A 27,590-nucleotide genomic window follows, 5' to 3' on the forward strand; every position below is an offset into this window, starting at 1 on the left:
TATATATACATCGAATTATCGCCCCTGAGTTTATTTCTGCTACATGCACTAATTAACGTCCTTCAATAGGACAAATTTTGCTTCCGGTTTTGTGGTTGTTGTCAAATATTTTAATAACACAAAAATATTGATTATTAAACAAGTTCAGTTTTTTAAAACAAATCAAAGTGTATAACGATCAATATAAGTCAATATAAGATAAAATAACATATATTTCAAGTATCTGTCGGCTGGGAGTTGTGGCGTGCTCCTGTAATCCAGCTACTTGGAGGCCGAGAGATGGAACGGTTTGAGAACGGGAGACCTACCTGCAGGGGTACCATGTCGATCGGATGTCCGCACTAAGCCCGGCATCAATATGGGTATCTTTGGGGAACCAGAGAGGTCCAGGTTGTCTAACGCGAGACGAACCGGCCCAGGGTGGAAACACAGCAGGCAAAAGTCTCCGTGTCGTGCAGTAGTGGGATCGCATCTGTGAATGGGCGTTTGTTGGTAGCCCGTCCGATAGAACCGAACCATCTTTTTTTCTCCCTCTTTTGCAGCTAAAACAATATATTGACGACATGTAATTGGATTTCTTCTTTTCAGTCTGCTAAATTTCTGTTAAAGCTAGTCAGAATTTGTCAATGCGATGCCTAAAATGCCATGGGTAAATATATATACCATACTCATGTTTTGGGATATTCTGATCCATATGTTAGCATATTCAGGACATACAAATACAAAATGTAATTAATTGTTTTATGACTTTGCGGCCCATTGGTCCACTGAGGGCGGAAAGGAATAAGAAAAAGATGTCCACATTGAAGCTGTGATCGGTAAGGCTCGGTTGGTTAGCTGGTTGAGTAGGAATGACGTATACGTGCATGTGCTTCTCTGCAGGTGATTTTGCGCTATTTGGCGTAGAGGGATGAGGATGATAAATGGTAGAGGAAACCTCCACGACAACCAGCACTGAGAAAAGGTGTAACAAAGAGTCCCGAGACGAGAACTCTTGACTATTTTACTGCAGTGGTTATAAGCATCGTCTCCACTGCCGTACGCTTCTTCGGCTGCCAGCTTTTGGTATGCTCATCGAGTCACGCGGTTTAAAAAAAGGATCTGTATTTAACTCTTGAGAACGTGTATCAGATGAGTCAAACGAGAACTAGGCATCCCTAAATTATGATACATATAAATGTATAGAAAATGATAATATGTATATTATATAAATACAATTTTAACGCGTTTAATTAAATACAACAAAACTCCAAACAGCTCTTTACTACTGAAAAATCACAAACAGATCATGGCAACGCTATAAACAAATATGGCGTTTCGATACTGAAGGATATTGAAAACAACGAACGTTTTGGATGATTAAAAAGACATTATCATTTTCTCGTTATTTAAGTCGGTTTGAAGATTTGTAGGAGAAAATGTATTTCAATTATCAGTGATTTTATTTTGTGACAAAGAAGGAGTTCAACTTATAAATAGCCTACTAATTGTGCCTCAATCATAATTTTTACATCACGGGTACGTGTGACAATCGAGATGTCAAAATCAAAAGGAAAAGGCAAGAAAGGAAACGACAAGGGGAAAGGAAAAAAGAAAGGCAAAGGAAAAGGTGATGCAGAGGCAACTGCAGTTGTCAAAAAACTTTTGAAAACATATGAGAAAAATTGCAGCCTCAGCTCATCCCAGGTGTCTCCACATGTTCGTAAAGCACTTAAATCTGCCATAACTGATGAGAAAGTTGTAACGAAGGTTAGTTTAAAAAAGAGAATAGTTACATACACGTTTGTGCTTGGAAACTAACTTTGATTATTTGAAAAACTGTGCATTTGAAAAACTGTATGTATCACTGTCAACACCCAAGAAGTTAAACGAAAATGAGCACATCCAGCAGTCTTGTGTTTGAAGCTATCTATACTTGTTCATAGTTTTTCCAGCATGTAATATCTATGGTATTTGAAAATTATATGGTTACATTAATTTTTTAAATGAAAGAGCTTACTGCAATACATAAAATACAGGCTAGGCTTTTTTGCAGATTTAACATATGTTTCAGTGAAGATGTGATGTATGACATTTTATTTATTATTGTATAAATTCTGGTCATGCAAAATTCAAATTTTTATTTGATATAATAAGTTTTTCTCTATCTCTCACCCACCCACACAAACACAAAGACTGAATTATCTGATAGGTACGTACAATAGTACCTCACCATTGTGATCTGTTCTGGAAGGCTGATCAAGTGCTGATCAGTTCATATGTCAAGCAATATTTTCTTACAATAAACAATTTAAATGTATTTAATTGGTTCCAGCAACCACTAACTATTATTCGTAGTATTTTATACTGGTATTGTGATGCTGATTTCAGTTTATCTTTGAATCCATGATGGTGGAAAATGAAGGTGATCTGCCAGTATTATTTGAGCCATTGATCATGACATTACGACAGGAGCGTTACACTTACATTAGAGACTTGTATGTCTGGGACTACCCTATCAGCTATGAAAATATAGCTAATTTTGTAAGTGATTTTGTAATCCCAGTGTCATTTAACTTTTAGTTTTCATCTTATTGATGAAGGACTTGCAAATGTGATAGAATTATGTGTGAACATCTCTTATCTTGGCCATTTATGTGCAAATTAAATTTTGTTGTGATAGATAAGAACTTGAAAGTATATATCTGAATGTACAAACCTCCTGACAAACAAACATGTACATATGCAGATGAACACTTATAAAAAGTTGACTTGTTAAACAAATGGTATGCTTTCTACTCTTATGACAAACTTCCAGCAGGACATTGACATATAGGTATCTGCATTCATGATAAGATATATATATAAGATATATATATATAAGATATATATTTACACATTACATAGATTCAGTTTTATAATTATAGTTATTTTCCAAACAGTTTTGACAGAATGTACAGACTTACCTTTATTATTCCCATAAATGGAGTTGGTGTTTCAGAGTCTTTTTCTGGAAAGACCTTACTACAAACTACGGCTTCTTGAACTGATGGACTGCTTGATTGAGCCTCTTTCCATTTCCCGTTTTTCCAGGTTTGTCTGGGTTTTTTTTTTTCTTCTTTTTCGTCTTCTTGTTCATTATCATTTGAAGAAAATGAATTGGAGGTAAGTAATCTGGGTACAGTAGAAGAGGCATTAATTTCAAGACATTCCATTGGTAAAGAGCAAGAAGACATGAAGATGACTTTAGAGCCAAGAGCTCTTCTTCCTCAGAAACTATCAGGAGTTTTGGGATATCTTTTGCAGAGTCTTTTGCCTTCAAGACCAGTTGACCACTCTCAACTTGGACTACAATGAGTAAGTCCTTATTTACTGTTATTATTTTTATGAGTATTTGAGTTTTTGAGATCTTCCCTTCTCCAGCAACAACAAAATTATGTAGTCAGCCCATCCTGTGGCAGAGTTTCTGGTTACATATTTTTATCTGTGCATTATCTGTCTCAAAAACTAGTGGATTTTATGTGAAATCACATTAAGTACATGATCTTTAGTGAACTGGCTATATTTGTGACTTTCTTCACCAGTCAGTGATGCATTAAAAGTTTAGTGGCATTCTCTTCACCAGTTTTAATTAGTGTGCCTTCCCTGTTACCATCCAGCATAATAATAATTAAATAAATGCAACTACTCTTAACCATTTATTGAGAACCTTTTGGTCAGCTTTTTCCAGCTTGTACACATCCTGAAAGACAGTTACTTTGATAAAAAATCTTTTTTTCAGGTTTATCTTGATGCAAATCTTTTTAATAAGTGTAGAATGTCTTATTCTTGAAGGATGCAAATAAGAGCTCATCAGCTGTAGTGTTTTTGTGTTGGTTGGTTTGTTTGTAACTTTTATTATTTTTGGCTGAACACAGGAGATTTTTATAGACTTTTATTTGTGTATTTTCGTTGACTTGGCTCTTTAGATTTGGCGACGAAGGAGCCAAGTACCTCAGTGAAGGACTGAAGGGTAACACAACAATGCTGTCTCTAAGTCTCTGTTTTTGTGGGCTGGGTGTTACCAGTGGTACATATCTGGGTTATGTCATCTCCACAACTGCTGTTAGGTAATCAAACCATTGTTATGTATTTACACATTTTCTTTAGTAAATACTTAATAATTGAAGAGGAGGAGATTGTTCATACATGGAGGAGGGGATCTGAAATGATACAACTGTGTATGTTACTTATTTCTTAGCTTGGATGGTAATTAACTTTACCACGGTGTGTATTTGTGTTCTCAAGCTTTTATCAAATTTTCCATGAAGGATAAGGTGGCTTATATAGATTAATGTTGCTTTTACTGATTTATAAATATAAATTTATCTCATTTTTTTAAAGGTCAGTATCTCCTTCCAGGTAAAACTTATCATCTTTGTACCACCTTGCAATCATTACTTAAATTTCAGTTCCTGGAGAAAGTATCATGCATTCAGAGTGGTTTTGTGTGTTACAATGACCTTCCTTTTCAGAGAGCTATACCTAGATGGCAACAACCTGCAGTGTGAGGGTGCCACGGAACTCATAAAGCTCTGTGTGGACCAGGCAGAGGTGGAGGCCTCACAGCGAGAAGAGGAGGTTTTGAGGAAGGCAGAGGAAGAGGCATTACGACTTCAGGAAGGTGAACAATGGGAGCAAAAGCTGCATTGTTGGGTTTGAGTCATTGAGCAGCCATTACAACCTGGGCCAGCACAAACACTGCAGTGAAAGTCAAATATCGCAACCCTCTCTGCCCTTTTATCATTGAACCATATATCAACAAAAGTATTGGGATATTCATATGTTCAGGATTAACTCTATTTTCTTAATTTAAAATTTAAACAATAAACCTAGGCTTATATATTACGAGTAATGATTGCTGTGGTCTGTCTCAGGTCTTATTAGATTTGCATTTGCAAGCACACATGCAGCCAAAACATTTACCAGTTATTCAACAAATCAAGTAAAAATGCCAATCAATCCACAAAGAATGATTTTTAACAAAATCTTATGCATGTTTACTCTCAGAGAAAGAGAACAGATACCGCAGTGGTACAGAACTGAGTGAGGGAGAAAGTACAGATGCTAAAAGTCCACCAGGAAGTGCCAAGAAGAAGAAAAAGAAAAAGAAAGGTAGATTATAAAAAAATGAGATTAGACGATGGAATTTTTGAAAAGTATGGTTTGTTTCACTAAAATGGAACACTTTGCAAGTAACACATGAGAACAGTTTACTTTTTACAAGTTCTCAGTTAGAATTACAATAACAAACTGTCACAATCTAAAAGTTATGAACTGACATTTTTTTCAACTTTGTTTTAACCAGGGCCTCCATTTGTTTCCATAAGAGACTTAATTGCCCAAAACTTCCATGCTTATCTGTACCTATTCTCAGACTTTTATCTCTCATTCCATCCAAGCATATGCTTGGGTACAAAATTAATAGGAGGAGAGAATGCAAATCAGTGACATTTCCAATCAGTTATTTCAATTTGTAAATTTTTCTTTTATTTGCTCTCTGTTCTGATGTATGAAGGAAAGAAAAAGAAGAAAAAGGGGCCCCCTCCGCCCCCACCTGTTGGCCCATGGGTATATAAGCTGCATCTGGCAGACAATGGAATAGACAATCTGGGTGAAGGAGGCAGCTTTGCACCGATCATTTGCATGAGACTCTTCAAAAAGTGGGTTTGCCCCTTTTCCTCAGCTAAAAACATTTAATAAAAAGGAGTTGCATTTAGTCCTTAAGTAATTTTGCAAGAGCATCTCTCTTACATTAATTTGATCTTTTTGATACATGTTGTGAAAGTATATCAACCTCATTTGTTTGAAGAATTTATTTGTGTTGTTGTGGTAGTCTGTTGGTTAGGGTTGATCTTTGTTGTTGAAGGCATCTCAGAATTTAATGCTGACAGTTCTTGCATCAGAAGTGGTCAGCTGTGTCCAGTGGTTCCAGTGTCTATGCTCAGCTTCTCTTATTTACTAAAACATTGTGATGCTCATCCAATAATGCAGTTATGAGATTATTATTGTTTTGTTCTATTTTAATGAATGAATATGTTCAACCTTTGCTCAGATTTATTAGAATTTTCTTCTGTTATTTAGGCTTTTGATGAATTCGATGTGTCTAGAGGAATTTGACTTAGAGGACAATCTCATTGGAGATGTTGGAGGTCGTGAACTTGCTGATGGGCTGACTTACAGGAAAGAGCGTAAGGTTTTTATGAGCATATGGATTTCTCTTTCTGCATGTGCACCTGTGTGAATGTTTGTGCACATGTGCACGTGTGTATGTCCTTGAGTTGAGAAAAAACCCTTAATGGATATGCAACTATTTGAATGCTCACATTCATACGCATTCTCTCACTCTCACACACCCTCACTCACAAGTGCTGTAAGCAGACAATCAAATAGTCCAAATGCTGAGATGTACAGGATTATTTGTTAAAGGCTTGTGACTTTCAAAGATCTTTTTAATTATATTTGTGTTGAGGTCAGGATCAAATTCTTTGCATTTTATACTTTCTAATCTTAGCCTAAATGTGTTCTGTTATGAGTGAAAAACATTGTTTTAAAGTGTACCTTTCAGGCATTTTATTTCAAACTTGCTTACAGAAAAAATGCCCGGTGTTAAAGTAAGAGTAACACATCGTATGTGCACAGACACATTCAATATGATTGTAAAGCTGGGCTCAGGGCTGAAAAAGAAGAAAAAAGGCAGAAGAGGAAAGAAAAAGGTGAGTTGAGTGATTTAATCCCTCCCCTCCCCCAGAGTTGCCTACCTCTTCATATTCTCGTTCACACAATGTCACAATGTCAGTCCAGCCTGCAAGATGAATGATGCTTTTGCCTCGAATTCCAATCTATAGCCAAAATGTTTGTATACATATACTGAAAAAATATCCGCAACATTTATTTTACTTTTTAAAATCAAAAGAATGTATTTATGAGTGAGTATATTTATGTTTAAAGTTTCCCAAATGTTATTGGTATGTGTGTATGATTTAAATATGTCTCAATAATTTCTATGTTGCAGAAAAAGTAAATCTTGACAGTCTCCATCTCAGTTTGTAAGCAAACAAGGGAGAAAGAGTTCTGACATGTGTAAGTGAAAAAAAGATAATTTATTCTCTTCCTAATTCAAGGCTGATGGCTTTTCTGTGGATGCATTTCATATTTTGAGACTGTGATAATGTCATATTTTGAGGCTGTGGGAACATTTCATATTTTGAGACATGGTTTTTCTGTGCAAGCATTTTCTACGCAAATATGTATTGAGAAATGAAGAATGTTTAATCAGGTAAAAGTGTACAGCTGAAATTCGCGTACAATGTTTCACACTTTTAATTCACATGAGCAGTTTGTAGCTTCCCCTGGACTTTAGGGGTTTTGTTGTTTGTATGCACCTGTCATTCTCAATGTAGCATCATCTTGTGCAAAATCATCAAACATTTCCAATCAGACTTTGCAGGATTGTTGTAGCTTGTTTTGCTAAACCATTGGATGTAACTCAGACAATAGAATTATGTATTTATTTTTGTATTGAATACACATTCTAGTGTTTTCTCAATATTTGTTATTACCAAAATAACTGTGATAGCATGAAAACTGCAGGATTTAAAAAAAAATGAAGATGTCATCTGATGCATGTAATAATGGAAGTAATTATCTTTAAATTACTTATACAAATTTAGCTATTTCTTTATTTTTGTTATCAGGTTATTTTGTGAAAACCATGTGTTTGCATATATGCCTTTGCATACATGCATGATCTCTTAACAACAGTTACAAATAATATATTTATATTAAATGCCTGACAATAACTGCCAGGTATTCACAGTACAGGCACCAATGAACTCTCTGTTTTTACTATAAACTTAGTGAGTCTTAGTTTTATTGTGAGTCATAGAAATGAATTTAATAATAATAATAAAGTTAGTTTATAGAGCACTTAATCCCATCATGAAAAGTAAGCTCACAGCACTTGATGAAAAAATATATAAACACACAGACAGAAAAATAACTATAACATTTGTATCAAGGCACATAACAGAATACAAATTTGATTCTGAACATGAAGAAAACAGGTTAACTGAAACAGACAGTAGTTCTGATGAAGATTTGGAGATGAATAGTAACATGATTTAAATAACAAAATCCCACCATCAATGATAATTGAGGAAATAATTTACCATCTATCTGTGCACCTTCAAAACTGAAATAGTTCCAACCACAAAACATCTCCACACTGACAAATGTGTTGTCTCTATATAGACATGTTCATTCCCGTCTAAAACTGCAAGACCCACTCCTATGTGATAACAGATTCTTATCTTGTTCACTTTACATATTTGTTATTCTGTGATCATACAAACAGTAGCAGTCTTAATTTTTGTGTTTCCATTGTTATACTGGTGATATTGCTTTGTTATATATCAATCTGTATGACAGTGCCTCCTAAATTTTGTTTGCATACCTGCACTTACCTGCCAGTAAGAAACGTTGAATTCCTTGTAATGTTACGTAAATCATGAGATGAAGGGAGAAGGTGTTTGAAACTGTTAAAATAAATTAAACCAATTTTGGTTGCAAACTGTATTTTGTTGCTTTGTTCTTTTCTCCCCTCTCTTACTTTTTTTCGTTGGGTTGCCCAAAAGGAAACTAACCACACCAGAGCCAACTAACAGTGGCGTATAAGCCATACAAGCCCTGCCCTCTTGCTTCCAGCCTCAGATTTCATTGCACATTTACAGATTACTTCCCAGAAGTGTATGATGAGTAAGCTGTCATGGAAGTGCAGAGTATGGTAAGAAAATGGTGTAGTAGAAAGGACATCGAATACATTAGGACGGTTAGATGGACACGACTGTTATTTTCCAGATTCAGGGTGTAAGAAACGAAGTATACATAACAACTGGAAAATAAAATACTACTACTATATACATTATGAACACACATGCATGTCGCACTCAAAACTTGGGTGGAATGCACACATAGACCGTACATGTCAGCACGGACTACAAACCGAATATTGATATCCCCGCTTATGAGGAATGAAAGATAACAGATGTAGAGAAAGATAAAAAAGCACTTTTAAAAAAGTCTGAAAATTCAGTTGTCTTTATGTTGGCGCCATTTGTGCTGTTCGTTCCTCTCTCCTTTATATATTATATTTCTGTCTGTCTGTGGAGAATTCATTCAGTCCTAACCCTGACAGTATGTTCAGATAGAAGTCGTTTCACCTCAGCTCTCAGACCCTTCAGCAAGTCAGGTGAGAAAGACATTTTATTGCCAGGCTAGTCGGCAGTGCCTGTTCGTGATCTGTACCCTATCTATTGTCCGGGTAGTAATTGTAAACAGCTGGACACTAGTAGCTAGCACAAAGTGTACGCCCAACATTCCCCGCACGGGCGATGCCATTCCATTCCATTGGAGAGAAGTTCTGCCTTTAAATGAATGGACGAAAGGGATGTTCAAGTCCATACCAGTGTCCCTGCTGTACGGGACAGAGGCAGAGCATTCCAAATATTAGACCCTGAGAAAGAAAATTTTCATATGATAACTAGTATGCGGGTATAGTGTTGGAGGCACACTCTTGCTTCCCCGCAAGTCAAGCAGAGACGCAGGCGGACTGATATGCATAGGGTAAATCAGCGGAATGGAACTGGTCGAGGAATCAACGTCTTCGCACTGGGTTCTTGAGGAGGAAAGTTGTAACAGGTCAGTTCAAGGCTGTTCAGATCCCCACTGTGAGTTTCTCTTGGAATCGTGACTGCTCCAGCACAACTGACTCCAGAAAAGGGTAAGGACCCCCTTTACCACACAGTGCTCAACGCTTCATCAGCACTTATCTTGCTTCATGATTTCAGCCCCTGACAGGAAGATGATTTTCATCAGAAACTTTATTTTCATTCTGATATAAGCTTTTTCAAACACAAATGTCCTGGTTCAAATTGCTGTCCTTCAACTACAACATCAGTGGATATTACTCATGGTGCATATTTTTGTTTACCACAATGGTAATGTTTTAGCATGCTTAAAAATTTAGTTGTGTACATGTTTTAATTCTTTACTTGCTATATTCTGATTTCCTTACTAAAATAAATTTCAGTTTTGATATTATAATTCAATTTTTTAATGGTACACTGTCAATAAAAAAAATACACATTTTATTTTTATTCTCTTGGTTAGTCAGTTTTGTACACCCAAACAGTCAGCCAAAGGTGTAGCAAACATAAATATTCTTATTGCAATGGAAGTGACATTTACCTAGTTCAGAGTATTGGATAATATCAATGACCTCTACCAAATGGTAGGCTATGAGATCTATAAAACTATAGTAAGAAAGAAAGAGCAAAAACTTTTATAAAGTTTCTGCCATTTGGCAAGCACATTTCTAAAATATACATAGTATATATGCAGATCTTTTTAAACTATTTATAGTTGGTAACCAACATATTAAATTACTGCTTTCAAATTTATTAATCATACTCTTTTATTAATAAGTCATGTCATGATATGTGTGCAACCTGTGGTAACTATGAATGCATGCATGATCTATAAATGTGCATGTGCATGCAGAAGAAAGAAAGCATGTAATGTTCTGGAAAATTATAGGAATGTAAAAAGTAGTTGTGTTCTTTTGACTGGTGCTGGAGCTATTATTATTAAAAGTGCTACACATTTTGTTTTTCTACCACTGTAAAATGTGAAATAAACAACTGTCACTCTAAAAAATTGAAAATTAAAAAAAATGAAACATAAACATAAAAAGATAATAAAAAAAAAAAGGAAGATCTGTACATAACTGTCCGAGAGGAACTTGGTTGATGCAACACTAAGTACAGAGGTAACTTGCTTTTCAGCGAGTATAAGACTAGCATACACGAATGAATCACACTATGTTAAATTGTGCTTAGGTACTTCTAAAACATTCATGTAAGAAAATATTGCCTGGGAAAAAATATTTCATACTGCAATCAATACTGTACACACTATTTGTCTAAAAACCAGGACCTTTTTTTTTTTAGTGAAATGTGAGAACAATATTCCTGTTCTGCGATTTAACAGATCAACTAAGATGAAACTTTTTTTATTTATGCTTTATCCACTTGAATAATAATTAAGTTCCTTCTGTTGGTTTTGTTTTGAGGGAGGAGGTTAATGCAGAAGCACCCATCTGCAGATTAGTACCTGTTTATTTAACCAGAGTTCGTGTAGGACAATATGATGTATTTTTCAAACCTGATAACAAAGAGAAATCAACCGTGCCTTTTTTCTATATAGACAGGAAACTATCCCAATCGGTTGTCAGGCTGACACATTTCTGCACATTTTCCTTTTCAAAACATTTATCATATGCAGCATAATGAAGTGTTCTTGCTTCAAACACTTATGCACAGCTGAGCACAAAAATAACACAAAATTGTACACATTTCTTGCTGCCAATGTGAAGGCCTTCTTGGGAACACAATTTGTTGCCTGAATTTGCCACAAGAAGCTTTTGATAGGCAGCGCTCACTGTGTTTTGCCCACCTTATCCCTAAATCAACAAATTTTGTGCATTGAACAAACCAACTAAAGCAGCTTTATGTTTAAGTGCCTATAGAATTTCAAACAGGTGACTAATACAAAGGATGTATACAGATCAACAAGTCACTGGTTCAATGGTAGCTTCACTACGTCCACATGATTTTTCTTTTTTAAGCTCAAAGTTTATTCAAAGCTCATTTCAAAGCACAGTTTAATGGATGTAGGCTTCTTGCAGTTTGAAATTTTGTGCTTATATAGAAGCACTACACTCTGGAGGCAAAAAATATTTTTATATGGAGACATTGTGCTGCAGATTGCTGAAAATGATTTTGGCTTATACCAAAGAGATCAAAGTAGTCTTGTCATTTTTCCTGGACAGTCTCACGATTATCTGCTTTGTGTTTATGACAAGCCAGCCTCTGCTGCAGGTTGCCACCCAAAGTTGAAATGCTGATGCCTTGTGACACTTAAGAAGCGGTCATACTCATCTGAGTGCGAAATTTCCACTGGTGCACCATAATCTGTCAGCAGCTGTTTGCATAAAGAAATATAATAGTACACTTTATAAATGTGCAATATTTATAGGTAAAACTACCTAGATATGATAATGTGACCTACAATACAGATTCTCCTTGCATGTGTTTGTATATGATATTGTGACTGCTACAGCATGATTTAAGCTGCTAGGGCACTTTTATTGGAGTTTTATGTGACAACAGAGTTTGAAATGACATATTTCTTATAAATTGTGAAGTTGACTTTTTATGCTCCAAAGCTTTTTTCACTTTTCATGTTTACTTTACTCCCCACATCACAGAAATATATTATAGTGGACCGTCAGCAAAAAATGGCTGAAACCATAATCCCTATTTGTCAAAAAGAGGAAAGAAAAAATTCTTTGCATTTACCTGGTCCATATCTCGGTAAGCCTGGGAGTGAGACACAGTGACTGAAATCAAGAGGTTGGTGTATGGCTCACAGGTGGGATTGAAGGACTGACCCAAAGCTAAAATTACTTGTGTAGATGGGCGTGGTCCAAGCCCCTTGTGAAACTGGTCAAGAGCTGGTCTGAAGTAGTTAAAGTAGTCAAAGATCATTACTGGTTCTTGCTGTCGTTCTATCTTCACAACACCCTTTCCTTCCATGTGGGGTGGTGCAGTGAAAACACTTGTCCTGCAAAAATACTCAGATGATAAATGCTATCACACTTTTTCATTTCAAGTATTACTTGAAAACTGATAGCAGTTGAAAGTTTTAACAGTGAACTAGTAGATTAAAAAAGTATTAATAAAAATAAGAAACTATTCAATTAATGATTCATCCACAGTTTTGCAAATACATACTTGCATCTGCGAAGGACATAGATAGCACCATGGCTCATAAAAATGCTGATGCCTCTTTCCAAAGCCTTGAGAAGCTTCATAGTGAAAGCATCTTGCATCTGATCCAGTTTTCCTGGTATGTAAGGAATTGGTATTTGGTCTGCCTCTGGCTCCCCAAATATCTGCACACACCAAATTCTAAATTTTAGCAAGAACTGTACATTTCCTTACCTCACTGACACTGAATATGGAGTAGAATTTATATACACCATCATAATCTAAATATTTAACTTTAATACATCAAATCACATGCAAGCTAAAGTGACAAATTTATATACTTTTTATTACCTATTCAACCACTTTGGTGAGGCTGATCACATTCTTTCCAAGCTGTTTTTTTTAAAAAGATTTGTGAAGCAAAGTAGTCACTTATAAATTTAATCCTGCAGTCAATTTATCCTTTAAAATTGAATTATTCTCAACATCAACACTACATAAGCATGAAAATAATAAAATGATTTTCTGTTAGCTTGCCCAGTAAATTGATCAACAGCATTAAGATTATAACATTGTATAATGATTTCACCTAGAATATTAGCAATAAAATTATATTCAACCTCTTGTTGCCATGGCATCAACCTGTCGCATGGAAGGCTGCCAAAGTAAACTCGACATCCATATTTGCAAAACACCCTCTTTTCTTCTATTACTCTCTGTCGAAACCTTATTGTCACTACCATCTCATCCACTGCAGAAAAATGTAAAATGGCAAGAATGTATAAATATTACAATCAAATTTAACTGATGGGGAAAATACATAAACATGAAAATCCTAAGTTCATTAAGATGTTATGAAACTAAATGACAAATAAGCCATAAAAAACAAAAAACAATTTACTTTCCTATAATGGAAAATTGTTATTTGATCAAAAGAAAAATAATTATTGTTACATGATAAAAAGTCTCGTAGCCTAGTGACGTTTTGCTGTGTATGCATCTACTCTTTTTACAAACTGTAACAATTTTTTTCAAAGTTTTTCCTGGGACATGCTCTAGCATTTCACTTTTCTATAAAAGGAATACTAGTTTTATAAAAATAACCTTAACATCTGTCAATATGAAACAAACTTTAGAAATTAGTAATCATGAACTATTTAGAAAACATTTTTTCAAAGTTTTTCCTGGGACATGCACTAGCATTTCACTTTTCTATAAAAAGAATACTAGTTTTATAAAAATGACCTTAACATCTGTCAATATGAAACAAACTCTAGAAATTCGTAATCATGAACTATCACCAGGCCCTTATGTTCTGCAATGCAAAGTTAAAGGTAGTCCTATACATTTTTGGCTGTTTGAGAGCAGAGCTGTTTCCCCAGTGCTGAACTAATCAGTAAACAACAAATGCATTTGTGCATTTTACATTGAAAATCAATATTTTTGGTTTTATCAAAGAAAGTTATAAAATGATGCATTTTGTTGTAAAATTATTACAGGAAGATGAGGGCCACAAAAGGAAAAGGAAATGTTAAAAATGATTCATTTCACTCTTTTCTTTCTTCAAGCAAGTGTATTTAAGAATGTTCTCAGCTTTCCCTATCATGTATACTTATCAGGACTGTCATAGACTGTGACCAAGAAACTATGTTCATTGGCAGGGGGTGATGGGGATACAAGCAGATCCCTCACCTAAGCCACAGTCTTAAGTGATTGTATGTAAATTATTCTATTATCTGATGGAAAAAATTAAATGCTAAAAGAGTATTTGAGCAGCAGCTGAGTGCTCTTAAAATAACAAAGAAAAAAAATAAAGAACTGAATCACAGGTTAAAACTACTCGGCTTACATGGAATCAGAGGAGGCAGGTATAGCACTTCTTTTTCTTCTTTGATTTGTGTCAGTAAAGGAGCTGTTGATCCTGGAGCACCAAGTGTTGCATGCTGATACACCCCTGATTCATTTCTTAATGAACCAGACCCTAAAAATTTGTGAAAGTAGGAAACAACAACATGAACATTTATGAAATTCATACAAATAATTAGTATAGCTTCACAAGAGTAAGTCACTTTATGCATTATTTTTCAGATCACCCTTTATGGTCGGTCACGGATGTGTGTCCTGACATAGAGGTGAAAGAAGAATGGTGTGTGCAAGGTCAGTTAAGTATGCATGCACTTTGCTAGAGGAGAAAGGGTGAATGACAAGCAACATGCTGTAGTACTCAGGCTTTTAAAAGGTGTTATCAACTGCATGAAAGATTGGGTGCAATCACGTACACGTGAACAAAGATTTATTATTGAATGTAATGTTTCAAATTGTGCATGGACAGTGCACCTCTGAGTGTAGCTTAATGTAATAAATGGATAAATGAAACTAATTTTTATCATACGTTCACTGTATGACTCAAACAGATTTGTTTAACTCCAAAATAGCTTTCTGTTAATTAAATACTGACGTAGAAGGGGTGTGGTACTCTTCATATTAGTTTTACATATTTGTATTATTGCTTTCTATTACAAGGTGAAGACAGGAAAAAAGTTATTTCTTAAAACATTTTATTTCAGAAAGATGTAAAACAACAACTTACCTGTGTCCATGGGTTCAGCGCTGTTGAGGTGGCTGTCATAGGAGATGTTAGTGAGAGAAGGGCTGGTGTCATCCAAAGGCACAAGATCTCTGATATCTATGTTGCCAAGGTCTGATCCTAAGCTACTGATCTGGGGATCTGCAACACCAGCCACTCCTGAAATGAAAGATTTTTAGTCTCCAATCAGCTCTTAGTCTATGGATGCTTTTGATTTGTATTTTTATACCTAGACCCTTTGTGTAGGCACTTTAAAAATACATGTAAGACACTGTTTTACAGTAACTGATCTGCAGGTGATTAGATTGCCATATACTTACCTTGTGAAACAAGATCTGCTTTAGGATGACTTGAGTCTGGTACTGTATGTGTCACTTCTGTAATTATTGTTGGAATGTTGGCCTGATGGAAGAAAGTTCTGCTCAGATTAACATTATGGAAATGCGTTTCTTTTTTTGTGAATAAAACAATGAGAAAATGTTCACAAAAAGGTATTACTTACTTAAGCAGTAGCATCTTTATAGGTGTTTGTATGTGTCAATCCATAAATGCTTAACTCACAGTTAAAAATACCGAGAGGCAACCAAACATTTGTGTTACACTTGAGTTTGCATGCATTTAAGCACCTTTGGGTCAAATATTAAAAAAGTGCACTTAGTAAACGTATATCTGAAGACAGCACATATGCAAATATATGCATTTATGTAAACTGACACACACAATCATTTGTAAACATTTGTCAACCAAATGACCCCTATGAGCTTTATAAGGATCTTATGATTTAATTCTGCTGTTTAAATGTCAAGTGATTTCTGTCTCTGGGACAGGAAAAACATCACAGCAACAGGAAATATTTTTCAAGTCTTAAAAATATTTCTTCACAAAGTATGTCATTTAAGCTAGATACTTGCAGTGGCATAGAATGATGCTCGGCTTTGACGAGGCAAACTCCATGTTAACAGTGAACATTTCTTGTCCCCTTTCTAGATTCTTGTCCCCTCAGAATGTTTTCCCCACCTGCTTCTATGCCACTAACTTGCTCATCTTATTTAAGCCTGGAAATGTGGTGCAGGAGCCATTTTTTTCCCTTCTTATTCACAAAAGATTTTCTAACCCTTCTTTCTCCCTGCCAACCAACCCTCTGCATGAAGTGAGACTACTCAAAAGGGAAAGGAGTATAAGTGTGAGAATTTTGTAAACAAAAGTTTTACAGCAATGATTTCCTTGTGGGTAGTTTTTTTGTTTTTTGTTTTTGATGAACTTAATAAGCCAGTTACCTAAGCCAAACTTTCCTGAAATTCTAAGAACTGAAGTTTACAGATATCCTGTTTGGTTTCAAGTGTTTCATTTCCTAAGCATGACTCAAAATAAGATATACACAATTTAAAACTCTGCAATTCAAAAAAAAAAAGCTTCCAATCCTGTACCTGTATAACTGAAGGGCGAGTGACTGGTTGACTAATAATCTGGTTGGCATGAAAGCTGTTCTCTGGTGACGTAGTATGCCTGTAAGATGGACTTACTGGTTCTCCACCTGGCAAAATTAATTTTAAAAGATAAAGTCTTGAAAACCCAAGTTCTGTTTTACCAAAAGTAAAACTCATTTTGTTTTTATTTTGATTGATTAGATGTTTTTATATAAAATTTTTATAACAAACAGTGTTACAGACTTTTAAAAATAGGTTAAAAAATTTGTCATTAGTTTTGTTTAGCAAATATTAAAAGCTTTCTAGTCTTACCTTTTCTGTCAACAAATCGGTACACTCGATATGGATTTGGTTCATCATAGCAACTCAATTGTTTTTGCTCTTGTATGTCTGGCAGCTTATTTAATGCACATCTGAGCCGTGTTTTCCAAGCTGGGTAGTCATTTGGATCAGTTCCTTCCCTAAATCTACCTGTGTGAATTGCCCACTCCTGAAATATGCAATTGTTTTCAGATGTACACTTTCAGAAGTAGATATATTTCTGTGTAGAAAATAAGAGATAAAACCAAAATAGATAAACAATATAAGAACTATGAACCAGAGTTAAGGAGTTTTGAAAAACAGCTTTCCTGGCATTTTGTACATTAAGAAAATTACCACAATATTAAAAATCTTAATATAGAGTCTCTGCTGTGTTTGGTTTGACATTAGACATTAGAGCAACGTGTGCAGTGATTTGTTCAGATAAGAGTACTATAAGATTCTTAGTGTTTGTAATGGAATACATACTTAATAAATATATGGCTATTGGTAAGAATTTAATACTATCAAGGCAACTAATAATGGATATCTCAGAGAAGGTTAACCTTTCGGGTTTGACAGGCTGATTATTATAGATTGTGTCCTCTTATCCTCGCAAGTCATTTTGAGAACAGAGTTGTTTAAAGTACTAGGATAACAGCAAATATCATATCAAAATAAATACCTTGAAGATAAGAGCATCCTGCTCTGACCAGTCTGCCCGTCCACCATGCTTCCAAGTTATCCTGAATATTCCTTCCTCTTGGTTGACCCAGGCCAGTCCTGGGAAGCGGCCACTGTTTATCTGGGCTTCCAGCCATGGACGGAGCCTCTGTCTGACTCTTCCCCCATTATTGCCACCATCTGGGCACAAGTCTCCATCCATACTGCAGTGAAATATCACAATGTTTGTTCACTAAATGGTGTTACATCACTGCTAGATGCTGACATCATTTTAATGGCTTTAGAAAATCTTTAGCTGGTCATGTAAACATATCAGCTGAAATGCATTATAACCTACTGGTGAGTATGCTCAGTTGTGGAATAGAAGGTTGCTGGCTCAAGCATGGCTCTGTGGTTGGAAAGCCTACCCAACCTCCCACACAGCAGCCACTCAGCAGGAATAGGTGCTATATAATTTTTTCTGATTATTACTATTATTACGCAGGGGAGGTAAAGACAACAGGAAAATGCCAGCCTCCACCTAGATACCATACCCTAGACACAGCAAACCATTGCTCCCTAGCAACATGTAGACTATGGGACTCTTTACCTTTATGAACATAGAATCATCCTAGAGTTTTACTTGTCTTTGATAGTATTGTCCCCCCACCCACCCATCCCACCCACAAATTTAAAAACAGACCATGCCTTATGAATTTTCTTATTTTAACTCAGGCAAAACTGACAATGACAACGACCTACTTTATTTGTCCCCGTGGGCAACGTGAACATGGGATGGTGCTCTAGTCATAAAAAGTAAAAGTTAGAAATAGAAACAAGAAATAAAGTTCGTTACAAGGTGCAAACTGGATATTTAATATCAAAATAAAAAAGCCTGTGCAAATACAGAATCCACATCCCACAACCCAACACCTTATCTCAGAAGTGTGGAAACAGAATCATTGTGCAAAATGTGCCATACTAAGAATGAAATGTGTTTCATGAGAACTGGTGATTGTAGTCACTGACTGTGACTATAGCTGCTCTAAAATATGACGAAAAACCGCCGGTCACTATCAGACTGTCAAAGGGACAAAACAAAACTGCTTTTTAGAAATCATATTGCTGCAGAATTTGTAGAGTGCTTTCTCAGCCTCATCATTTTCTGTCTCTAGAGGTTCTACCACTCTCACCAGACTAAATTTCAACAAAAGTTTGCTCATTTTTAAAATACTAATAGGCAAAATACAACCTAGACTTTATACTATGTTCTCTATCAAAATAGTAAGAGGGTCTCTCAGGTACAATATTCCCATGTAAAGAATTGACCTATTCAAGACGATCCTGAAATATTCTGGCAGTGTTCAGTATTTCCCTCAGTTCTCCAAAGAACAGAATCCAGTCTGTACAAGTTCAAAATAGGACTCCTACAACACCTTTTCCAAACCCTTTGATTACCTACAGAGGTGTCCTACCTATCTTAATCATTTATTACTTGCACTGACAAAACAGACATGTACCACATGTTAGTGCTCTAGTTAACCCCCATCCCACCCCAAAACAAACAAACAAAACAGTCAATTCAGGAATCAACCACCATGTTTGTACACAACACAATTTCTCGTTAAAAAACAACACCCATAACTTTGCTTATTCTGGTACCCTCGTACACAAAGATAGTCGTACCTACAGACCAAAGGAGGGAGAATGTTGGCTTATTTAGTAGGAAAGTGGTTTCATCCTGAGGTGATTTCGAACTATGGAAAGGAGGGTTGGGGAGGAAACTAGAGCATCCAGAGAAAACGCCCGACACCCAGTCCAGTGTCATTAGTACAGCAAGTGAGTGTCCCAAGACGAGATTTGAACCCTTAATTAGTTTCTCATTGCAATGGTGACAAGCGAGTGTTTAACCACCACACTACCGGGCGCCCATAGGAAGGAAAGCAGAGAGAGAGTTGAGTACTGAGAATCTGCCCGCATATATTTTTTTAAATCGAGCCTATTGCTCAGTTTGTATCAATCTCGTAAAGCACATACCCACAGTTATTAGCAACCGCCATATAACTGCCCCGTGCTTGTGTGCAGGCAAAGGCGGTTAAACCCTCATACTTCGACTACTGTCTCAAACACCTGTCACGTTATTTTCTGCGCCTTAACTAATGTAGGCACCGTTAATTACGAAGTAATTTTTCGACAGACATACGAGCAGACGACTTGCTACGACTGCCCCAGTGTATGATGATATATAGCACCACGGTGATAACACTAAAGACACGAAATGCATTCTTATATAGTCTTCTTCTAGCCACATTACCTGGAAGAATCTGGTGAAAAACAGTCCATCTCGGCATCACTCCTATTGATAAGTTTTTTGGAAGGCATGTCGCGGTGGTAGTAACTGTCCAAATCGGAGTTTTCACTGCCGCGCGGGAAAGGGAAATAACAATGTTGACACAGATACTACACACACGAGTTGTCTTCCCACCGAGAAACAGTCGAGCAATTAATTTGTCAGAAACATCAAGTGATGCACCTGCTGTACGAGCACCGAGCTTATGCAAACTTCTCTGGCTTGTGGAATTGTTCCGGTCGTGAAGGTATCACCGAGTGGTCAAGCTGCTGTGTCCCAGATGTCGAGCCATGGACTTGAACCAAACGCAAATGCGCGCACGACTGCTTGATCGCTTAATTTATTTCTTCTGACCGGGCGTCCCGTTATGCGCATGTTCCCGCTCTGGTTAGAAATAAATGTGCTCCTGCTTTATCAATAGGCGAGTGTGTATATAAATACGACAGCACCCACCAGCCGCGCGGGCTGGGGTTTTCCTAGTGACCCAGTTTCGGAGAAACTGAAAGTAGCCTTGTATACCGTCATAAATCAGCGCAGCCGAAGAAGCACCTCACCAGACGCTTAACGACTACTAGAAACGTAGAAGTGCGTGACAAACTCTTTGTTTATTTTTTAAGGTGTGGTCCTGGATCAACTCTGCCTAAACGTTTTCCCATACAAGCTGTTGAGGGACATCGTGATTCAGTTACTGGAATCACAAGGGCCGTAAGGATCGGCGCTATAAATAGAAAACCTACTCCCACCAGCCCCCTTTTCCAGTGTTCCAGGAATGAACCGAAAAGTAGCTGTTCCCATTAACTCCTCCTGCTGATTCTCTCTCTATTCCCTGTCCCCCCTTCAAAAAAGTGATCAAACTAGCGACTCAGTTGCGATCTTTCAACTATCAAAAACATTCGTGTATTATATACCTACTGTTGCCATCCCTAATCATCTAACTTTAATCGAGGAAAACACCCATCCAACTGCAACTTCTGGCTCTTTTCAGTCGAGTGATGGTAACGTTTCCCCAAAGTCTGATGCCCGCACATCACAGGACTAGAGCTTGTTGCTTGCCTTCTTTCGGAATGGACAGACGGGACGCCAACAAACAACGTGCAATAAATCATTTGCTTTATTCGTTCCTCTAAAATCCCCGGACCAAGCAGCATGAGCGATTATAAGCTCCTTTCCACAAATAAAACTGGTTATAAACATCAGAGGTTGAAGGGAACCGGCAAGAAATGTCATGCATCCTGGCACATTCATGTGTGCCATCTCTTGCACACACACACACACAAATCACTGAATTTTTCTACAGCTTTCACAAACTTCTGCTCAAAATAACAATCATGCATACCATAAATAATAGTCCTCAAGCTGTAAATAAGGTCCTCAAGTGGTGCTGCGACAATTTTGATGTCTCTGTTTCGACATACGTGCTGCTCATCAGACAAGTGTTTGGCCAGCGCACTACACGTACTGACCTGTACTAACTGACATCCAAAATAAACACTCATTCCCCCACCACAAAACGCTCTCTCTTTCACAGAAAAAATAAAATAAAAATAAACAAAGGCGCGCACTCACACAATCATACACATAGACAAATCAGCGCACACACGCTTGTACTCACAAGAGAACAGAACGCACAATACTGCTTGTTGGGTTACTTGAGGTTGTAAAGAGCGAGAAGATTATTTTGACTATTTTGTTAAGGCTTTAGTTATACAGAAGTAGTGCCTTGTGTTGTGTTTTACCCAGTTATTACAATAAGAAAATTGCATCCCACTAAATCTTTGATGCGAAGCGTTCAAGAAACCGAGGTAAGACGAATCTGGCCTTGTCCCTTTCATCTCCCGACGACACAGCAGATTAGGCTTTTATCATGACGACAACAATCAATATAACAATATAAAAATAAACAAAAATCTATAATCAATGTGTTTACAAGAAATCCTAAACACGAACGTGTCACTAACCCTCGAATGAAAATAATATAAAATTTAAAAAAAACCCACCAAGAAAAAAAGGAGCAGATGGACTTGAAACGACAAGGCAAGCACAGCCAATCGTCGGGGACCATACGCGTAGGACTAAACAATGGGAGGAAATAGAAAAACAAAGACTACGTCCGATAAAAAGAAAGCTAAGATATGTTAACCCTCTGGGGCAAGAGGTACATCCTTGCCCTTGAGTTTGCTTTACCCCCGGCCCCCCGCTCAGTACCTGCAGCTCTAGCAAACCCTCCGACATGTGGGTCGTAAGGGACATATAGATTATCAGCCCAATTATATGGTCCCCATGTTTCAAATTACAGAATATCCTCACCCTACCCCTACCCCAAACCGCTACACAGTCCATAGCTAATCCTAGAAGGGTAACATTATTCCTACTTCATGAGTATAGCCTCGGAGCAGTTGCCTTTTAGCAAACACATACAATTCACTGCAGTTTACAAAATCATATGATGCAACAAACTCAAAGAGTAGGTACAAGCGGCACCAACACCACACATTTGTATTTTAAAACTGGACGAAAGACTTCTTAAAACAATGGCGGTAGGCGAGCTACCTTTGGAGTTACCCTTCTGGAGAAGACTGATAGCATTCTGCTGGGTACAATCTTTAAGAATGCCTTTAGTTAGACACTTATTTGAGACTTCAAAACAATTATTGTTGGAAATAAAAAAAATTCTACAATTCATTAGGACAAAAATTTAAACATTCATACATTCACTGCAACTTACCTGTCTTTAGGTTTCGCTATTTGTCCACCTGCCTTTGTCTCGGGTTCAGCAGATGGTTACTATACGTCACGAAGTACAGTTCGAAGACCTGGAGGGGGAATATAAAATAACCCACGGTGAATGGCTTGAAATAACAACAACAGTATACTTTCTGTCCAATTCAACAGTCACGATTTTGCAAGTCACACCTGCCTATGTCTTTAAGATACAGTTCTCTCATGCTTCTTGAATTACTGGATTTCACGCTGTACGCTTTCGTGAGTTCTACCTTTCATATTTAGTGACAAACACATACACAGAGTTGCTTACTCACGCTTGTACACAAGTACAGTTTGGAATTAGGCGACAGACATTTTACCCTGAAATGAAGTTTACGTCGAAGAGCGTACGGTGTAAGGAGGTCACGTCAAGCAGCGCCATTGAGGTCACCCAGTTTATTAATAGATCACGTAAAATCTAGGCCGTCAACTAGGTAAACTAGAAACAAACTGAAACTTGCATTTTCCTGTAAAGTTAACAAAGCTGCTCATTTACCAGAACGGTAAAATGTAATTCAGAATGAAAGGAAATGTGGTAGGTGTGGACAAAACAAATGACGGGTTGAGAGAGAATTTCTAAATGCTCAGTTCCAAGTTGACAGGCAACATTTTTCTAGTCTTAGTCAATGGCTGGCATTAATCACTGTAGCAACAGGATCAGCCTGCAATAGGGCAGTTAAAACAAGGACTTATCATTGATTATGTAATCATTGCAAACATGGAAGGAAATGATTTCGATGACAGGTTTACAAGCTTACATACCACTTTCACATTTCGTTTGCAGAACCCACGTTCTGTACACATTAATTAAGCCCCGTTGAACAAGCCATCCATAGTAAAACTTTTCAATAGTTAGACAAATAGGTTTTATTTTTTTTAAAGTGTATTATGGATGTCTGCGTTTCACATTGTTATTTCGAGAACTGCAGTGTTGTCAGACCAAATTAAAGACAACACAACGTAGTAAAGCTTGGAACTCACTCGATCGAAACTCGAAAAGTTTCACAAAAGGTTCCGTTTTTACTGTCTACACTGCAGAACTTTTTTCCAATTTGGCAAAACATATTTGTCTCATGTCTGCGTTTCAGAAGTAAGCAAAGAACGCGCAAGGCTAGCTGACACACTTGACAAAAGGATTAGATAAAAACTTTTCACTGCACGAAAGACGAAAGTATATTTCAGACATTTTACTAAGGATTTCTTTCACCCGAGGTAAGCGTGAAGACAGTTATTTATAAAATTTGTAAATTATATGTAAACGATTAACAGATAGCTTATACTCGGCGTCATTTCCGTCATAAATAATAATAAAATCGTTTTAAAGTGTTTACTTTTTCATTTGATCATATAATATAATAATTTGATCAAATAATGTTTATATATAAAAATAAAATTTATTTACTGTGTGTTTTTCCGTATTCACATGGTAAGTACTTCAAATGCACATTTTTACTCCACGCACGTGCATACACATTCACGAATCCACTCTTCCACAGGTCAGCGAGAATACGTTAATGTTGACATGAACCCATTGTGTGTCTTGACAACATTAACCCTGAGAGTTAATATTAACCTTTTGAAATGCCAGAGGTACATGAGACAGAAAGATTGAAAATAAGATTAAGGGAAGAGGGGGTTAGAGAGTGACATCTGTCTGCTTTCTAATACAGAGAAACTTCCTCCTAAAGTTGTGACACGGTCAGTAAAGCCCTTTGATGGGCACTTTCGTTAAGAGGTTTATGTGACCAGTGGTTAAGTGCTCGGAACTTGTTCAGGCTTTTGTCGTGCCCTGAGTAGTTTTCGTACACGCCGTGTGTTTGGACGACATCGAGCTCTGGTCCAGCCTTGTTGCCCGTTAAACTCCTGCGTGTGCGTCACTGCACGAACTTGTATTACTGGACTGCTGGCAGGCGACATTTTTCATTGTCTCCAGTTAACTACTAAAACGAGGCAGGTGTATACAAAGCTTCCGGTTTAGCCACATTCATTGTTTAGGCTCGCCGAGACTACTTCGTAAAAGGCTAAGCGTTGGTCTCGGCAGACAGACAGCAGTCCACCTAGACACGTCAATGGTCACTGCAACAGCTTTGTGAAGACAGCGATGTGTAGCCCACTCTAAGTGCGAATAAAAAAGAAAAAAACTGCACGCAAGCACTCCCTAAAACCACGAGAGAGAGAGAGAAAATGCGTGTGCGTGTATGAGAGAGGAGAAAAAGAAAATGTGTGAGAGAGAGAGAGCGGGAGGAAGGTGAAGGAGGATGCAGGAGAGAGAATTTCCCTCAGAGAAGTGTCCATCGTTGACCCAATCCAAGAAGGTCGGGTTTGTTGTATCGTGCAAAAGACTCACAGAGACACCTTAGGTAAGTTGTCGGATTCTCACACTTCACTGAAACATAGAACTGAGCGATTTCGGGGTGAACAACCAATGAACATCAAATCAGTCCCCTCTGCAACGGCCTTAGTTATGAAGTCGTTTCCCCAGGGAGAAATGAGAACCTCAAGGAAAAGTATATTCTTTCCAAATTTATAAAGCAATGTCGAGATCCCGCGGACACTATTTCATATTTCTTGACCCCAGTGCACCGTTACCACAGCTTTTTTAACTACGGATCCAGGGTCAAAACAACATCTGCTGGGTCTGAACACCGCTACATAACTTGGTCCTGATGGCTCTGACTAAATTCTTCATATACAATAATAAAAATGAAGAATTAAATATCGCATACTCACAATCCTAAGGAGCACGCTCTTAACACTTACAACAGGAATTTATTTTTGTCTTGTTCTTATCATTTCCCCCAGTTGTTTTCTTTATTGGCTCATTTTCTTGCTTCATTCTTTCTTGAATTTGCCTTTTTTATTTCTTATTGTCTTCCCTTCCTTATTTTCTATATATCGTCTTCGTTTCTAATTTCCTCTTCAAATTGTCTTGTATTTGTCTTTTGTTCTCATTTTTATCTTCATTCCTTCCTCTATTTGCTTTATTTCGTGCTCTTGCTCTCATTCTTACCAGTACTTGTCTTCTTTATTTCTCATTCGCTTGCTGTTTATCTTTTCCTGTGTTAACATTAGGACAAAAACTCCCACCTGAAGTCTACCTTGGTTACGGGCTACGTTCCCTTTCTCTCGTTGTTAGGTTTGGAGCGCCCATTCTCATAACCAAAAGGTCGAGAAATAGCCTTATAAAAAATTTAGACTGATTATTAAAGAGTCACAGGAGCATTTGTTCAATTGTCCAGGAATAGAATTCCTATAAAACCTGTAACCCATTTATAGGTCCCTGTCTGAAGGGAATAAGGTCCAGTATTGCGCCCTTGCCAGAAACATCCTCTAGAGTGGGTAGGGCAGCGGTAGATGGGTTACACTGTCGATATGAATTCCAATGCCGGTAAAAAACCTTTTAATATACAAAGAAATACAAAGAAATTGAAACACAGCACGGACAGTTTGTACTGATTGCGAATACGGATGGGTAGCCGGTGCAGAAAATGAAGGAGGGGAGTAACAATGGCTGAAGTCGGACAGAAGTCTCCGTCTCCACCCGTTCAGAACCTAAACATTTTAAGGAAGAGGCAAAATTTAAGTTCGTGCAGATGTTACATTCATTTCTTAGTCGTTTTTACCATTCGGAGCTGAAACTTGCGCGAAGCTGATGATCCTAGTCTTGTGTGCCGCAAGGTGTGGAGCCCGCCATGGTGGTGGGTCATAACACCATGAAGTCCCTGACAGGAACACCACTGGGGTACGCAAGCCAGGCTATCTATCAGCTTCACCGCTTTATGAGACAGTTCATCCTTGACACGATTACCAGCCCAGATGGGGTGTCGGTAAACAAAAAGTGCTGCTTTTCTCGGGTTTCAGAATAAATAAATAAATAGGTAAACAAATCTCCGCAAGGATACTTTCGAGTAAGTGTACCTGTTGACAACTCTCTTAATATCTCGTGTCTCAAGAGGTGCTACGTGATTGTGTGTGTGTTTGTTGTTGTTGATTTTTTTTTTTTTGTAGTTACTGAAGAGGCCCTGAAATTAATATCCAGGCTGTAGACGCTGCTAACAATGCAGCTTTGTAACGCATTCTATCTCCTTTGAAGAGTAAACTGTACACTTCATTTTTCGAAGGACTAGCTACGGATGGCTTTGGCTGAGCCCCAAATTAGTGAATGCGAGCTTTTAAAGTTTCGCTTCTTAAATCCAGACCAACCTGTAAATCATGCATATAGGTGGAATCTTCCTGTGGAGCTAACATAAAAACTAAAGCAACTTACTAAGTCATCTTCCATGCACTTATACGTAGAAAGGTTGATGCATTTAAAATGATTTCCAAAAGGACTGGGACGAAAATGCACTTAGTAAGGACACTTTCCATACAAAATACGTGAGCAAAACAGCAGTTTAAACATTCTTCCTGTTGCTAGTAAAATTACACTTAAAGATTTCTTTGTACTTACTGAAACCAAAGGGAGCAAAAGATGAAGCTGCTTCCCACTTGATCTTTACAAAGGAGATGTAGTGTCCTAAGAAAGTTTTTCGGAAAAGGAGTTGTCAGAAAGTCAGATGAATTTTAGCAGCAGCGTACAGCGGACCTGCACATGAAAAACAGCGAAGTTGCTGCTGGACCTTTGGCATCCTCGGTTTTCTGAAAACCAGCCA

General features: G+C 37.3%; 2 protein-coding genes across 4 annotated transcripts; one reads left to right on the forward strand and one right to left on the reverse strand.

Moving 5' to 3' along the window:
• Positions 1–208: 208 nt before the first annotated feature.
• Positions 209–10,838, forward strand: LOC112576910. Of its 2 annotated transcripts, XM_025259772.1 has the most exons (12): positions 209–565; positions 883–1,749; positions 2,371–2,523; positions 2,969–3,072; positions 3,286–3,336; positions 3,948–4,088; positions 4,494–4,642; positions 5,029–5,133; positions 5,537–5,681; positions 6,103–6,209; positions 6,613–6,734; positions 7,034–10,838. In XM_025259772.1, exons 2-12 carry the CDS (start codon positions 1,537–1,539, stop codon positions 7,040–7,042), a joined length of 1,299 nt encoding a protein of 432 aa, XP_025115557.1. In that variant the 5' UTR covers positions 209–565; positions 883–1,536; the 3' UTR covers positions 7,043–10,838. The 2 variants fall into 2 exon arrangements, with proteins under 2 accessions (XP_025115557.1, XP_025115558.1); XM_025259773.1 differs by having other exon boundaries at positions 210–1,749; positions 2,981–3,072.
• LOC112576909 (interferon regulatory factor 5-like) lies at positions 9,885–27,590 on the reverse strand. Of its 2 annotated transcripts, XM_025259770.1 has the most exons (12): positions 27,389–27,590; positions 22,901–22,988; positions 17,848–18,049; positions 17,175–17,352; positions 16,863–16,969; positions 15,756–15,837; positions 15,439–15,594; positions 14,698–14,829; positions 13,469–13,599; positions 12,873–13,033; positions 12,438–12,702; positions 9,885–12,060 (listed from the first exon to the last, which is right to left on the reverse strand). In XM_025259770.1, exons 3-12 carry the CDS (start codon positions 18,046–18,048, stop codon positions 11,932–11,934), a joined length of 1,542 nt encoding a protein of 513 aa, XP_025115555.1. In that variant the 5' UTR covers position 18,049; positions 22,901–22,988; positions 27,389–27,590; the 3' UTR covers positions 9,885–11,931. The 2 variants fall into 2 exon arrangements, with proteins under 2 accessions (XP_025115555.1, XP_025115554.1); XM_025259769.1 differs by lacking the exons at positions 22,901–22,988; positions 27,389–27,590 and adding an exon at positions 20,140–20,719.

Source organism: Pomacea canaliculata, linkage group LG12 (assembly GCF_003073045.1).
Source record: "Pomacea canaliculata isolate SZHN2017 linkage group LG12, ASM307304v1, whole genome shotgun sequence".
Classification (NCBI taxonomy): domain Eukaryota; kingdom Metazoa; phylum Mollusca; class Gastropoda; order Architaenioglossa; family Ampullariidae; genus Pomacea; species Pomacea canaliculata.